The 13,912-nt window shown below is 40.4% G+C and overlaps 1 protein-coding gene across 5 annotated transcripts in view; it reads left to right on the top strand.

Annotated features, from left to right (window-relative positions):
- LOC129858294 (gamma-aminobutyric acid receptor subunit alpha-2) overlaps nt 1-13,666 on the top strand; it is a 52,464-nt gene extending 38,798 nt beyond the window's left edge. For 4 of the 5 annotated variants that reach the window (XM_055927432.1, XM_055927430.1, XM_055927431.1 and 1 more), the window contains 2 exons: nt 4,540-4,742; nt 11,672-13,666. In XM_055927432.1, the coding sequence (XP_055783407.1) occupies nt 4,540-4,742; nt 11,672-11,980 (512 nt within the window). In that variant the 3' untranslated portion in view covers nt 11,981-13,666. Of the gene's footprint in view, nt 1-4,539; nt 4,743-6,395; nt 6,500-11,671 lie in introns of those variants that run through there. The other variant, XM_055927434.1, reaches the window with a different exon arrangement.
- Nucleotides 13,667-13,912: the final 246 nt, after the last annotated feature.

The raw sequence follows: 13,912 nt of genomic DNA, 5'->3' as shown, positions 1-13,912 counted from the left end.
CAGCCTGCCATGAGCGTCCAGATCCGTCAGTCAGCCATGAGCTGCCCCTCAGCCAGAAACGGCTATATACCCAGAACTGCCCCTCAGTCCAGAGCTGTCTCTCTGTCCGGAGCTGCCTTTCAGTCCGGAGTTGCCCCTCTATCCTGATCTCCCTCTCTATCCTGAGCTACCTCTATATTCTGATCTATCCCTCTGTCTTGTGCTATCCCTCTGTCTTGATCTATCCCTCTGTCCCGGTGCTGTCCCTGTCATTGATGTTACCAAGAGGATTTTGTGGGGGTAAAATGAGGGTGGACATTCTTAGGGGGAGATGGAGGCTGGGATTGACTATGGTGGGGTGGGGACCTCGCCCGGAGCCTGAGCCACCACCGTGGTCAGATGCCCACCCAGACCCTCCCCTAGACTTTGTGCTGGTGCGCCCGGAGTTCGCACCTTATGGGGGGGGTTATGTCACGTTCCTGACCTATTTCTGTTAGTTTGTTATGTGTGTTAGTTGGTCAGGACGTGAGGTTGGGTGGGCATTCTATGTTTTCTGTTTCTATGTTGGTTTATGGGTTGCCTGGTATGGCTCTTAATTAGAGGCAGGTGTTTGGCGTTCCTCTAATTAAGAGTCATATTTAGGTAGGCGTTTTCACAGTGTTCGTTGTGGGTGATTGTCTCCTGTGTTTGTGTATATGTTTGCACCATACGGGACTGTATGCGGTTTGTTCGTTTTATGTAGTCTGTTCCTGTTCATTGCGTTCTTCACGTTATATGTAAGTTCGTCGTTCAGGTCTGTCTGCATCGTTTATTTGTTTTGTTTGTTTATGCAAGTTTAGTTTGTTTTTCCGTCGCGTTCAATAAATTATGTCATTTCACTACGCTGCGCCTTGGTTCGATCACTACTCCTCCTCGTCTGATGAAGAGGAGGAGGATTACCGTTACACAGCCCATTCAATGGAGTAGGCCCCATTAAAAGCACAACCATTTCATTTCCAAAATGAAATTAACAAACCAGCTATTAATTCCCATTGCAAATATATTGTATCACGTTCATCACACTAACCGGTGATCTAAAGTTTAAATGCAATAATGTTTCAGTCATTATTTTCAAAGGGATATCTCACAGCAAGCGAGCTGCAACAAAAAACAGTGCCACTTACCAGATGATTGACATTTATAAATTAAGTTTGAAAGTTGATCTATAACAAATTAGCAACATCCACCTTGAAGTCCACCTTGAACAGCTGCTACAGATGTTGTCACCTTTGTAACACTACTACATCACAAGCTAGCTAACGCTACTAGCGACACTGATTATTTTATCATGCGCCCCTTCAATGTTTTATGGCAGACTATTAGTGTATTGCCGCCACCCACTGTTATTCTGTATTATGAATTCATTACCTCTTGCACTCTCAGTAGTGAGGCCTAGACCCGTCACTTTAAAAAATAAATGGTCCCACCCATTGCAAGTCAAAATGTGATTGGTTCATTTAGGGCTGTTGCGGTGACTGTATTACCACCATACTGGCAGTCACAAGTCATGAAGGCAATCAAATTCCACGTGACTGTTTAGTCACGGTAATTTCTCCAAGCTCTGATGCTGCTGATGATCATTAGGAGCCTACCAAACTTGCTAACTGCCTGGTACTCAGCACTCTATTTTCCCTCTAATCACTCTGACATCAATGCAAATGTGTTCAAAAATCTAATCAAACACTTCATGAGAGCCCATGTGCTCATGTTGCTCAACATTTCTATATGCTATGCAATTGCTCGAGAAAACAGAGTGATGGCCTCTCCTAAAAAGAGGAGGATCCATCAGCTTTCGATAGGCTAGGCCTACTATATTTATTTCTGAACTTTACTAATATTAAGCGCATTGTTTATCTTTACAACAGGAGTAATAGCCTACCTGGCTGGCATGAAAATGAACCACTGGCAAAAGGGTCCTCAATTGGCTATTTAAGTGCATAGATTAGATGTATTTTTCCCCGCTGCCCCTGTTTCGAAACTGGACCATTATCATGCTCCTATCTAAATCAAAACAAATGTTACACATATAATTTAGTATATGTAAAGACGAGATTAAATCAAGAATAGTCTGATGGGTGACAATATTAGCCTATCACTTGGCGACTTTTTCGAATCATAGTCGCACACCTCATGTAGCCTAGCCCATAGGCCTTTAGGTTTTGATAAGGTTTGTATCACAACTTAAGTGGCAAAATAACATCTTAAAATGAATCACATGAATCTGATTTACAAGGGGTGTGGAGCCTAACTGACATACACTACCGGACAAAAGTTTTAGAACACCTACTCATTCAAGGGTTTTTCTTTATTTTTACTATTTTCTACATTGTAGAATAATAGTGAAGACATCAAAACTATGAACTAACACATGTGTAATCATGTACATAACCAAAAAGTGTTAAACAAATCAAAATACATTTGAGATTCTTCAAATAGCCACCCTTTGCCTTGATGACAGCTTTGCACACTTTCGGCATTCTCTCAACCAGCTTCATGAGGTAGTCCCCTGGAATGCATTTCAATCAACAGGTGTGCCTTGTTAAAAGTGAATTTGTGGAATTTCTTTCCTTCTTATTGCGTTTGAGCTAATCATTTGTGTTGTGACAAGGTAGGTGGGGTATACAGAAGATAGCCCTATTTGGTAAAAGACCAAGTCCATATTATGGCAAGAACAGCTCAAATAAGCTAAGACAAATGACAGTGCATCATTACTTTAAAACATGAAGGCTAGTCAAAACGGAACATTTCAAGAACTTTGAATGTTTCTTCAAGTGCAGTTGCAAAAACCATCAAGTGCTATGATGAAACTGGCTCTCATGAGGACCGCCACAGGAATGGAAGGCGGAGGATCTCTGCATGTGTATTTCCCACCGTAAAGCAAGGAGGAGGAGGTGTTATGGTGTGGGGGTGCTTTGCTGGTGACACTGTCTGTGATTTATTTAGAAATCAAGGCACAATTAACCAGCATGTATACCACAGCATTCTGCAGCGATACGCCATCCCATCTGGATTGTGCTTAGTGGGACTATCACTTGTTTTTCAACAGAACAATGACCCAACACACCTCCATGCTGTGTAAGGGCTATTTTACCAAGAAGGAGAGTGGATGGAGTGCTGCATCAGATGACCTGGCCTCCACAATCCCCCGACCTCAACCAAATTGAGATGGTTTGAGATGAGTTGGACTGCAGAATGAAGGAAAAGCAATCAATAAGTGCTCAGCATGTGTGGGAACTCCTTCAAGACTATTGGAAAAGCATTCCAGGTGAAGCTGGTTGAGAGAATGTCAAGAGTGTGCAAAGCTGTCGTCAAGGCAAAGGGTGGCTATTTGAAGAATCTGAAATATAAAATATATTTTCATTTGTTGAACACTTTTTTGGTTCCTACATGATTCCACATGTGTTATTTCATAGTTTTGATGTCTTCAATATTATTCTGCAATGAAGAAAATAGTAAAAATAAAGGAAAACCCTTGAATGAGTAGGTAGTGTATGTGACCAATAAAATTTGATTTGATTTGAAATTACATGGATTTATTAGACTTTTTAACATGTGTGGAAGCCAGGAGATGCTAAATGTGTTTGTTAATTAACGAACGGTCAATTACGTGAGACCGACAGTTATTTGCTTGACAATCACCGGTTGATTAAATTTTGACCGCCACAGCCCTATGTTCATTCCACTATCACTCCAAAATTCTGCTGTAATACAATGGTAAAGCTGTCCAGCTTCTGAAGGCCTAGCCAATGGCTGGCTGAGCAGGTTCAATGTTTCTACACAGAAACCACTAAATAATATCCTGATTGGATATTTTTTTCTATTCAGTATTAACCCTTCTCTTTCTAACACAAACTGAAGAGATTAAATCAGAAAATTATTACAATTATTGTAAAATAGGAATGTAAATGTTTTTTTATAATAATTTTATTTATCTATTTTTATAAATCCTTAGGCCTTCAAGGCCCCTGATGGTTCCCCACTGATAAAACCAAGATAAGCTATTTAACGTTAGCTAGGCTAACTTAGTCTACATAACTTTAAGTGTCCACTTTCTCCCCTTCCAAATCCTACAGTAAATAACAACACGACAACATTCAGATTATTCAATCGCAGCCTACCTGTTGGCTCTTGGTGTTGTAGCCTGTCCTTTTAATCCCATCTTCCATTGATTAGATGGGAAATAAATAAAATAAAAATGTGCCTAGATATCTCCTTATGAATTCAAGTTGTGCCCCAGGCTTTTCCTGTAACACAGGAGCATCCTAAATGTCATCTTGCTTTGATGTTACAGTAAAGCATATGTTGGTACATGTTAAATTATGCATTCTCCTAACTTACATAAAACAGTAACATTTCACTTTAAATCTGTGCTATACCGTGTCATTACTATACACCTAAACTACTTTGCTAACCCAAATGTAATTATTTGGCTGTACATGGTATCTGTTGATAAGGTGCTTAAATAATTGAATGATAATCAAAAGGAACTGACCAAACTGAAACTGTTTGCTGTTCCCCTAGGTGTAACCACTGTCCTGACAATGACCACACTGAGTATAAGTGCTCGTAACTCCCTCCCCAAGGTGGCCTACGCCACGGCCATGGACTGGTTCATCGCTGTCTGCTACGCCTTTGTCTTCTCTGCCCTCATCGAGTTTGCCACCGTCAACTACTTCACAAAGCGCAGCTGGGCCTGGGATGGGAAGAGCATTGTGAATGACAAGGTAATGGAAGCATAACCCCCTCCGATGGCCTAAAAGGCAGCATTTCCAGAGATCGTATATGGTGATCTGTTTGTTTTGAAGGTGGCCAATCCATTTCCATATGATTTTCAACCCGAGGGCCTTTGCATGTGTTGTGTTTGCATCAGCATTCAGGTCATTTCCTGTTCGACAGCCACAGGCAGTGCTCTACCTGGAAGACCATCTGCATACGTATGAATGTATACATACAGTGCCTTCAGAATGTATTCACATCCTGTGACTTTTTCCAAGTTGTTGTGTTACACTGGCCTACACACAATATTCCATAATGTCAAAGTGGAATTATATTTGTAGATTTTATTTTTTAAGTCAATAAGTATTCAACCCCTTTGTTATGGCAAGCCTAAATAAGTTCAAGAGTGAAAGTAAAAATTTGCATAACAAGTCACATAATAAGTTGCATGGACTCTGTGTGCAATAATAGTCATAATAGCCTCATCTCTGTACCCTACACCATCATCTGTCAGGTCCCTCAGTCAAATAGTGAACCTATTGGTGGATGGGTAAAAAATAAGAAAACCTCTCAGGGATTTCACCATGAGGTCAGTGGTGACTTTAAGACAGTTACATAGTTTAATGGCTGTGATAGGAGAAAACTGAGGATGGATCAATAACACTGTAGTTACTCCACACAACTTACCTAATTGACAGAGTGAAAAGAAGGAAGCCTGTACAGAATAAAAAAATATTCCAAAACATGCATCCTGTTTTCAACAAGGCACTGAGGTAATACTGCCCAAAAGAATTGGCATAGCAATTAACTTTTTGTCCTTAATACAAAGTGTTATAAAGTGTTGGAAAATCCAATACAACACACGACTAAGTACCACTCTCCATATTTTCAAGCACAGTGGTGGCTGCATCATTAGTTATGAGTATGCTTCTAATCGTTAAGCACTGGGGAGTTTTTTTCAGGATAAAAAAAGAAACTGAATTGAGCTAAGCACAGGCAACATCCGAGGGGAAAACCTTGTTCAGTCTGCTTTCCACCAGACACTGGGTGATTAATTCACCTTACTGCAGGACAATAACCTAAAACACAAGGCCAAATCTACACTGGAGTTGCTTACCAATAAGACAGTGAATGTTCCTGTGTAAGCAACAGTGAATGTTCCTGAGTGGTCAAGTTACAGTTTTGACTTAAATCTAATTGAAAATCTATGGCAAAACCTGTAAATGGTTGTCTAGCGATGATCAACAACCAATTTGACAGAGCATGAAACATTTTGAAAATAGTAATGGGCAGATGTTGCCAAATCCAGGCGTGGAGAGCTCTTACAGACTTACCCAGATAGACTGACAGCTGTAATTGCTGCCAAAGGTTCTTCTACAAAGTATTGAATCAGTGGTGTGAATACTTGCAGTAACAGTCAAAAGTTTGGACACACCTCATTCAAGGGTTTTTCTTTATTTGTACTATTTTCTACATTGTAAAATAATAGTGAAGACATCAAAACTATGAAATAACACATATGGAATCATGTAGATGACACTGTCTGTGATTTATTTAGAATTCAAGGCACACTTAACCAGCATGGCTACCACAGCATTCTGCAGCAATACGCCATCCTATCTGGATTGCACTTAGTGGAACTATCATTTGTTTTTCAACAGGACAATGACCCAACAAACCTCCAGGCTGTTTAAGGGCGATTTGACCAAGAAGTAGAGTAATGGAGTGCTGCATCAGATGACCTGGCCCCCACAATCACGCGACCTCAACCCAAACCATCTCAATATGGTTGAGGTTGGGTGATTGTAGAGGCCAGGTCATCTGATGCAGCACTCTATCACTCTGCTTGGTTGCGTTAAGGACCACAAGCAGCCAACAAGTGCTCAGCATGTGTGGGAACTCCTTCAAGACTGTTGAAAAAGCATTCCATCTGAAGCTGGTTGAGAGAATGCCAAGAGTGTGCAAAGCTGTCATCAAGGCAAAGGATGGCTACTTTGAGTAATCTAAAATATATTTAGATTTGTTTAACACTTTTTTGGTTACTACATGATTCCATATGTGTTATTTCATAGTTTTGATGTCTTCAATATTATTCTACAATGTAGAAAATAGTAAAAAAATAAAGAAACCCCTTGAATGAGTAGGTGTGTCCAAATGTTTGACTGGTACTGAATATATATTTTCACTTTGTCATGAAGGGGCATTGTGTGATCATTTTTTTGTTTATATTCATTTTTTAAAATTCAGGTGGTAACACAACAAAATGTGTAATAAGTCAAGGTCTATGAATACTTTCTGAAACCTACAACCAAGCAGGTGCCAGATCAGACAAATTAATGTGGCGATACAAACACAAAAGGTCACAGCATATTTTACTTAAATGTTCAGAGAGGGAGAGTAAATTGGTACCCCATGAAGCATAGCCAGGATAAATTGGTTAATGTTCAGGGAGGGAGACCACCTGAAGCATAGCCAGGATAAATGTGTCAATGTTCAGGGAGGGAGACCACCTGAAGCGTAGCCAGGATAAATGTGTTAATGTTCAGGGAGGAAGACCCCATGAAGCATAGCCAGGATAAATGTGTTAATGTTCAGGTAGGGAGACCACATGAAGCGTAGCCAGGATAAATGTGTTAATGTTCAGGGAGGGAGACCACCTGAAGCGTAGCCAGGATAAATGTGTTAATGTTCAGGTAGGGAGACCACATGAAGCGTAGCCAGGATAAATGTGTTAATGTTCAGGGAGGGAGACCACATGAAGCATAGCCAGGATAAATGTGTTAATGTTCAGGTAGGGAGACCACCTGAAGCGTAGCCAGGATAAATGTGTTAATGTTCAGGTAGGGAGACCACATGAAGCGTAGCCAGGATAAATGTGTTAATGTTCAGGGAGGGAGACCACATGAAGCGTAGCCAGGATAAATGTGTTAATGTTCAGGTAGGGAGACCACATGAAGCGTAGCCAGGATAAATGTGTTAATGTTCAGGGAGGAAACCCCATGAAGCATAGTCAGGATAAATGTGTTAATGTTCAGGTAGGGAGACCACATGAAGCGTAGCCAGGATAAATGGGTAAATGTTCAGGGAGGAAGACCCCATGAAGCATAGCCAGGATAAATGTGTTAATGTTCAGGTAGGGAGACCACATGAAGCGTAAACAGGATAAATGTGTTAATGTTCAGGGAGGGAGACCACATGAAGCATAGCCAGGATAAATGGGTAAATGTTCAGGTAGGGAGACCACATGAAGCGTAGCCAGGATAAATGGGTAAATGTTCAGGTAGGAAGACCCCATGAAGCATAGCCAGGATAAATGTGTTAATGTTCAGGTAGGGAGACCACATGAAGCATAGCCAGGATAAATGGGTTGAGATGAAAGAAAATAACAAAAAGGAGAGGGAAACTGTGAAGAGCCATATAGTGATAGCGGCTCTTTCTGTGTGGGAAGATACGTTTGAAGTGAATCAGACTTTGATGGGGAAAAGACACTTTGCACCTTGTTAATCAGTTAGTGACAACAACAAAAAACATAAAAGCTGAGGTGGAAAGGTTGGGGCTTAGTTTCAACCCATCCTTCAGAATGTATTTGTTCATTTTCAAAAAAAGCATATACATGTAACTGCCAGGGATACAAACAATATTGAAAGCAGGTGCTTCCACACAGGTGTGGTTTTTGAACTTCACTGAATAAAAATATAAAAATGCAACATGCAACAATTAGTTACAAAACTGAGTTACAGTTCATATAAGGAAATCAGTCAATTGAAATAAATGTTATGGATTTCACATGACTGGGAATACAGATAGGTATCTGTGACCAACAGATGCATAAAACAAAAACAAGTTAGGGGCGTGGTTCAGAAAACCAGTCAATATCTGGTGTGACCACCATTTGCCTCATACAGCACAACACATCTCCTTTGCATAGAGTTGATCAGACTGTTGATTGTGGCTTGTGGAATGTTGTCCCACTCCTCTTCAATGGCTGTGCGAAGTAGCTGGATATTGGCGGGAACTGGAACACGCTGTCGTGAAGTAGCTGGATATTGGCAGGAAATGGAACACGCTGTCGTGAAGTAGCTGGATATTGGCGGGAACTGGAACACACTGTCGTGAAGTAGCTGGATATTGGCGGGAACTGGAACATGCTGTCGTACACTTCGATACAGAGCATCCAAAACATGCTCAATGGGTGACATGTCTGGTGAGTATGCAGGCCATGGAAGAACTGGGACATTTTCAGCTTCCAGGAATTGTGTACAGATTATTTTGACACGGGGCCGTGCATTTTCATGCTGAAACATGAAATGATGGCGGCAGACGAATGGTACGACAATTGGCCTCAGGATCTCGTCACGGTATCTCTGTGCATTCAAATTGCTATCGATAAAGTGCAATTTTGTTTGTTGTCCATAGCTTATGCCTGTCCATACCATACCACCACCGCCACCATGGGCACTGTTCACAACGTTGACATCAGCAAACTACTCGCCCACACAACGCCATACACACTATCTGCCATCTGCACGGTACAGTTGAAACCGGGATTCATCCATGAAGAGCACACTTCTCCAGCGTGCCAGTGGACATCAAAGGTGAGCATTTGCCTACTGAAGTCGGTTACGATGTCGAACTGCAGTCAGGTCAAGACCCTGGTGAGGTCGACGATCACACAGATGAGTTTCCCTGAGAAGGTTACTGACAGTTTGTGCAGAAATTCTTTGGTTGTGCAATTTCATCAGCTGTCCGGGAGGCTGGTCTAAGACGTTCCCAGGGGGGAAGAAGCTGGATGTGGAGGTCCTAGGCTGGCGTGGTTACATATGGTCTGCGGTTGTGATTAGGACACTAGCGGTCACAAAATTTAGTCAGCCTGTGATTGACAAGCAAATAACTGTCGGCTTCACGGTAATTGACCGTTGATTAACATAAACACATTTAGCATTTCCTGGCTTCCACAGTGCCAACAAGCCACTGATGCTGACATTTGGAACATCTACATTTTTAAAAGTCTAATAAATCCATGTAATATAGCCTAAGCCTTCACAATAAATCCATTATTTCTTTTAGACATGTTTAAAGAAGCATGATATGAAGAAAATGCCATTTCAGAAGAACAGAATAGCATACTCTGAGTTGGCCTTATGTTAGGTCCTGATCTGGCTATGCCAAATGGCTGTGGTCTACACTAGTTCATTAAGCAGACAAGATTTGCTTAGAATTCCATGGCATTATTTTATAGAATGAAGAACACAATTGAACAAAGCTGAATAAAATAGAAAGGGTATTTTCTCCAAACAATTTGAGGTAGTGCGCACATATTCTGTGTTGAGCGGTTAACAAAGAAATAGGTATTCTTATATACTTAATTTGGAGTTGTAACTTTAGTTGTTCTCCAAACGCTGGGCTATATGTTTTGATTTTTTATGAATTGTAAGGCTGCATGATATGACTCTAATGATGATTTTAAAAAGTTTGAAAGGCGTGAGCTCTGCTTAGTTTTTTTGCACAGGATGTACACACTACATCAGTAACTCATTCACAATTTGACAAGCACTTGATAATACCTAGAATTTCACAGAGGCATCCCCTTTGTGTGGCCGTAATGCACCCTAAAGAAATACATGCCTTTTTCAGCCAGTGGCCGATGTTCCCTTCTCCCTGAGTGCTGCGTGCTCCATCACGTGATGGGGTCTTTCTCACAGACTACAAATGAGACGGACATATCCGGGACGCAACTGATCGCGTCCTTATCCAATTCCGAGGTGCATATTGAAGATATTGGAAGAACTGTCCACATTTACTTTTCGTCAGCCAACAAGCTGAGTAGGCCTAACGAACAGCAAAAGCACTAGCCTATGTCAATCTACTATCCCCCATAGTACAAAGGTCGACCTAGTCTATTCTGTGCGAGAAATAAATATTCCAAGCATAATCTGGGACAGTTGTGGGATGCGATAGATCTCAAATTAATTCAACCACTTGCATTAAAAAAACGTTTTTACGCAATGTGGCTGACGCAACAGATCAGAACGTTTAGCTTAAAATGTTGATAAACTATTAGACTATTTCCTCACATTATAAGCGCATAAATGCGGAAAACACCATTATCAAAAGTGACTGCAAATGCAGTTATGCCAGTAATGCTTTTATTATAAAGATTAATTTTTATGGGGAAAATGTTCTTCCCCAAACTTGAAACTCACGGGCTGGTTGTGTATGCCAGTTTAAAAAGTTATTTGGTCACTTTAGTTGTTATACAAACCTTATTAAAACATATAAGCCTATGGGCTAGGCTACATGAGGTGTACGACTATGATTAGAAAAAGTTGTTTAAAAAAAACAATAATACGGTCACCTCAACAACGGCCGGTTGGACATATTGCCAAATTCTCTAAAACTATGTTCTCTAAAACTATGTTGAGGCGGCTTATGGTAGAGAAATTAACATTCAATTATCTGGCAACAGCTCTGGTGGACATTCCTGCAGTGAGCATGCCAATTGCATGCTCACTCAACTTGAGACATCTGTGGCATTGTGTTATGTGAAACTGGACATTTTAGAGTGGCTAGGACGGTAGAATGGAAAGCAGCATTACCTCTGTAACTAAGGAAATAGGGAATATAGAAAATACTCGGTCTGACCTCGCAAACATGTTTAAATTGTAAATAGCCAAGTGAATGAATGACATCAGAGTGAGCTGTGACAGTAATTTGTGTTGACAGTGTGGTGCCTGACAGCATATCGGAGGCCCGGCTAACCATTTTACCACTTCTCTGCATTTAGATTGATGCACTATCCTATTCCAGATCCCATTCATTATTATTAAGACCCTCCCCTGGGTGCATTCATCATCCAGGACTGTCTGGAACACATGCTGGCCGGAAGTGACAGGTTCGTCTGACGACTGCTAGCTACTAAATTTGGCTTCTTCCACAGAAAAAAGAGAAGGCCTCCGCCATGAAGAAGAACAACGCGTATGCCGTGGCGGTGGCCAACTATGCGCCCAGCATCACCAAGGACTCTGGGTTGTCCACCATCGCCAAGGGCGGCGCCGCTGACCCCAACATGGCGGTTGGCAAGGTGGGTGGCAAAACGGACCCAAAGAAGACTTTCAACAGTGTGAGCAAAATCGATAGGATTTCAAGGATTATGTTCCCAGTCCTGTTTAGCAGCTTCAATTTAGTCTACTGGGCCACGTACCTAAACAGAGAACCGTATATAAAGGATATGGTGCCCTCAACCTAGAGGTCTCTCCCTCCTGCATTGTAATACACCCGAATTACGGAACTAAAATACTTACCAAATACGACCAGTATCTGCTAACTCTTGGTTTGTTGGTAAAGACAGGCAAGCCCTGGATTGCTTTCTCTCCCTTTCTGTCCTGTTTTTTTCTACACCACTTTCTGCAGTGCTTTTGGAAAGAGCTGCTTTTGTAAATATAGATGTATTTTTAGTCATGACTTGTGTGTTTGGTTATGTAAATCAGTGAACAATACATTTATTTTATCTTATGGTTTTATTGACCAGTGATGTTTACATGTTTGAAAAGTCTACGAAAGGAACCTTGAGATGTTTATTAGCAGAATCGAGAGTTTTAAGTCAAACGTTTTTTTTGTTTATTTTTTTATTTTTCTTATGTTAACTTTTTTGGTGGGCTAACAATTTAATATTTGTCGTTAACCAGTGATTTCTCAATTATGGTAGGAAGTTATCTTTTTCTATACAAGCCAATGCAAAAAAAGAGTAACATTTTTTTTAAAATGCTTTTGTTGTATTGCAATGTAACTTATTATTGTTATACAAAATATCAACATAAGCAAAACAAACCATACTGTGTAATAATGTTTCAAGTTGATTATTATAAAAAAATATATATATATTTGTACATACTACGTTGAAGGCAGGTGCCATTTTCCTCACACAAACAGCACTGAACTGTGCAAAAGAAAGACCACAGGAAATACTGCAGCATGATAATCTGCTGCGCCGTTTCTTTTGTAACCTTTCCTCTATGATATACATGTATTGGATAAGACGATATTATGTACCAGAGCATGACAATGCGTTACACACACACATTTACACGCTACTCAATCACTAGCAAGAGTTATTCAAAACTCAGAACGACAGATTTTTACCTTGTCAGCTCAGGGATTCGATCTAGCAACCTTTTGGTTACTGGCCCAATGCTCTAACTACGCCGCCCCGTATTGAGCACCTAGAACTGAATGTTAACTTGATAAGGTTCTGTAACTTCTTTTGTCATGAAAAACATAGGTGAACTGCTTTTGAATCAGGGGTTGGAACCAAAATTCCATTCTGCTAGCAACAAGTCATTATGCTGAAAACAAAACTCTTTAAAAACGAATTATATAAAAAGTCGCCCTGCAAAGACATGCTAAACTTTGGGAATATTGATTTTTGAAGCACTCTCGTGCAGCGTTTTACAGCATTGCAACCATAGGAAAAAATACATTGATCATTTGATGTATTTTCTGTAAATGTTTTTAGAACAGGATTTATTATGAAAGTTTGCACAAATACTGATACGTTGAAAACAATGTACAGTAACAGTCAAAAGTTTGGACAAACCTACTCATTCCAGCTTTTTTCATTTTTTTTTGACTATTTTCTGCATTGTAGAATAATAGTGAAGACATCAACACTATGAAATAACATATGGAATCATGTAGTAACTAAAAAAAAGTGTTAAACAAATCAAAATATATTTTATATTCTTCAAAGTAGCCACCCTTTGCATTGATGACAGCTTTGCTTGCACACTCTTGCATTCTCTCAACCATCTTCCTGAGGTTGTCACCTGGAATTAATTTCAGTTAACAGGTGTGCCTTGTTAAAGGTGAATTTGTGGAATTTCTTTCCTTCTTAATGCGTTTGAGCCAATCAGTTGTGTTGTGACAAGGTAGGGGGGGGGGGGGGGGGGGTATACAGAAGATAGCCCTATTTGGTAAAAGACCAAGTCCATATTATGGCAAGAACAACTCAAATAAGCAAAGAGAAACGACAGTCCATCATTACTTTAAGACATGAAGGTCAGTCAATCCAGAACATTTCAAGAACTTTGAATGTTTCTTCAAGTGCAGTTGCAAAGCACAATGATGAAACTGGTTATCATGAGGTCTGCCACAGGAATGGAACACCCAGAGTTACCTCTGC

The sequence above is a fragment of the Salvelinus fontinalis genome, chromosome 6, assembly GCF_029448725.1.
Source record: "Salvelinus fontinalis isolate EN_2023a chromosome 6, ASM2944872v1, whole genome shotgun sequence".
NCBI lineage: Eukaryota > Metazoa > Chordata > Actinopteri > Salmoniformes > Salmonidae > Salvelinus > Salvelinus fontinalis.
Note: the sequence above shows the minus strand (reverse complement) of the source record. Positions and strands in the feature narration are given on the sequence as shown.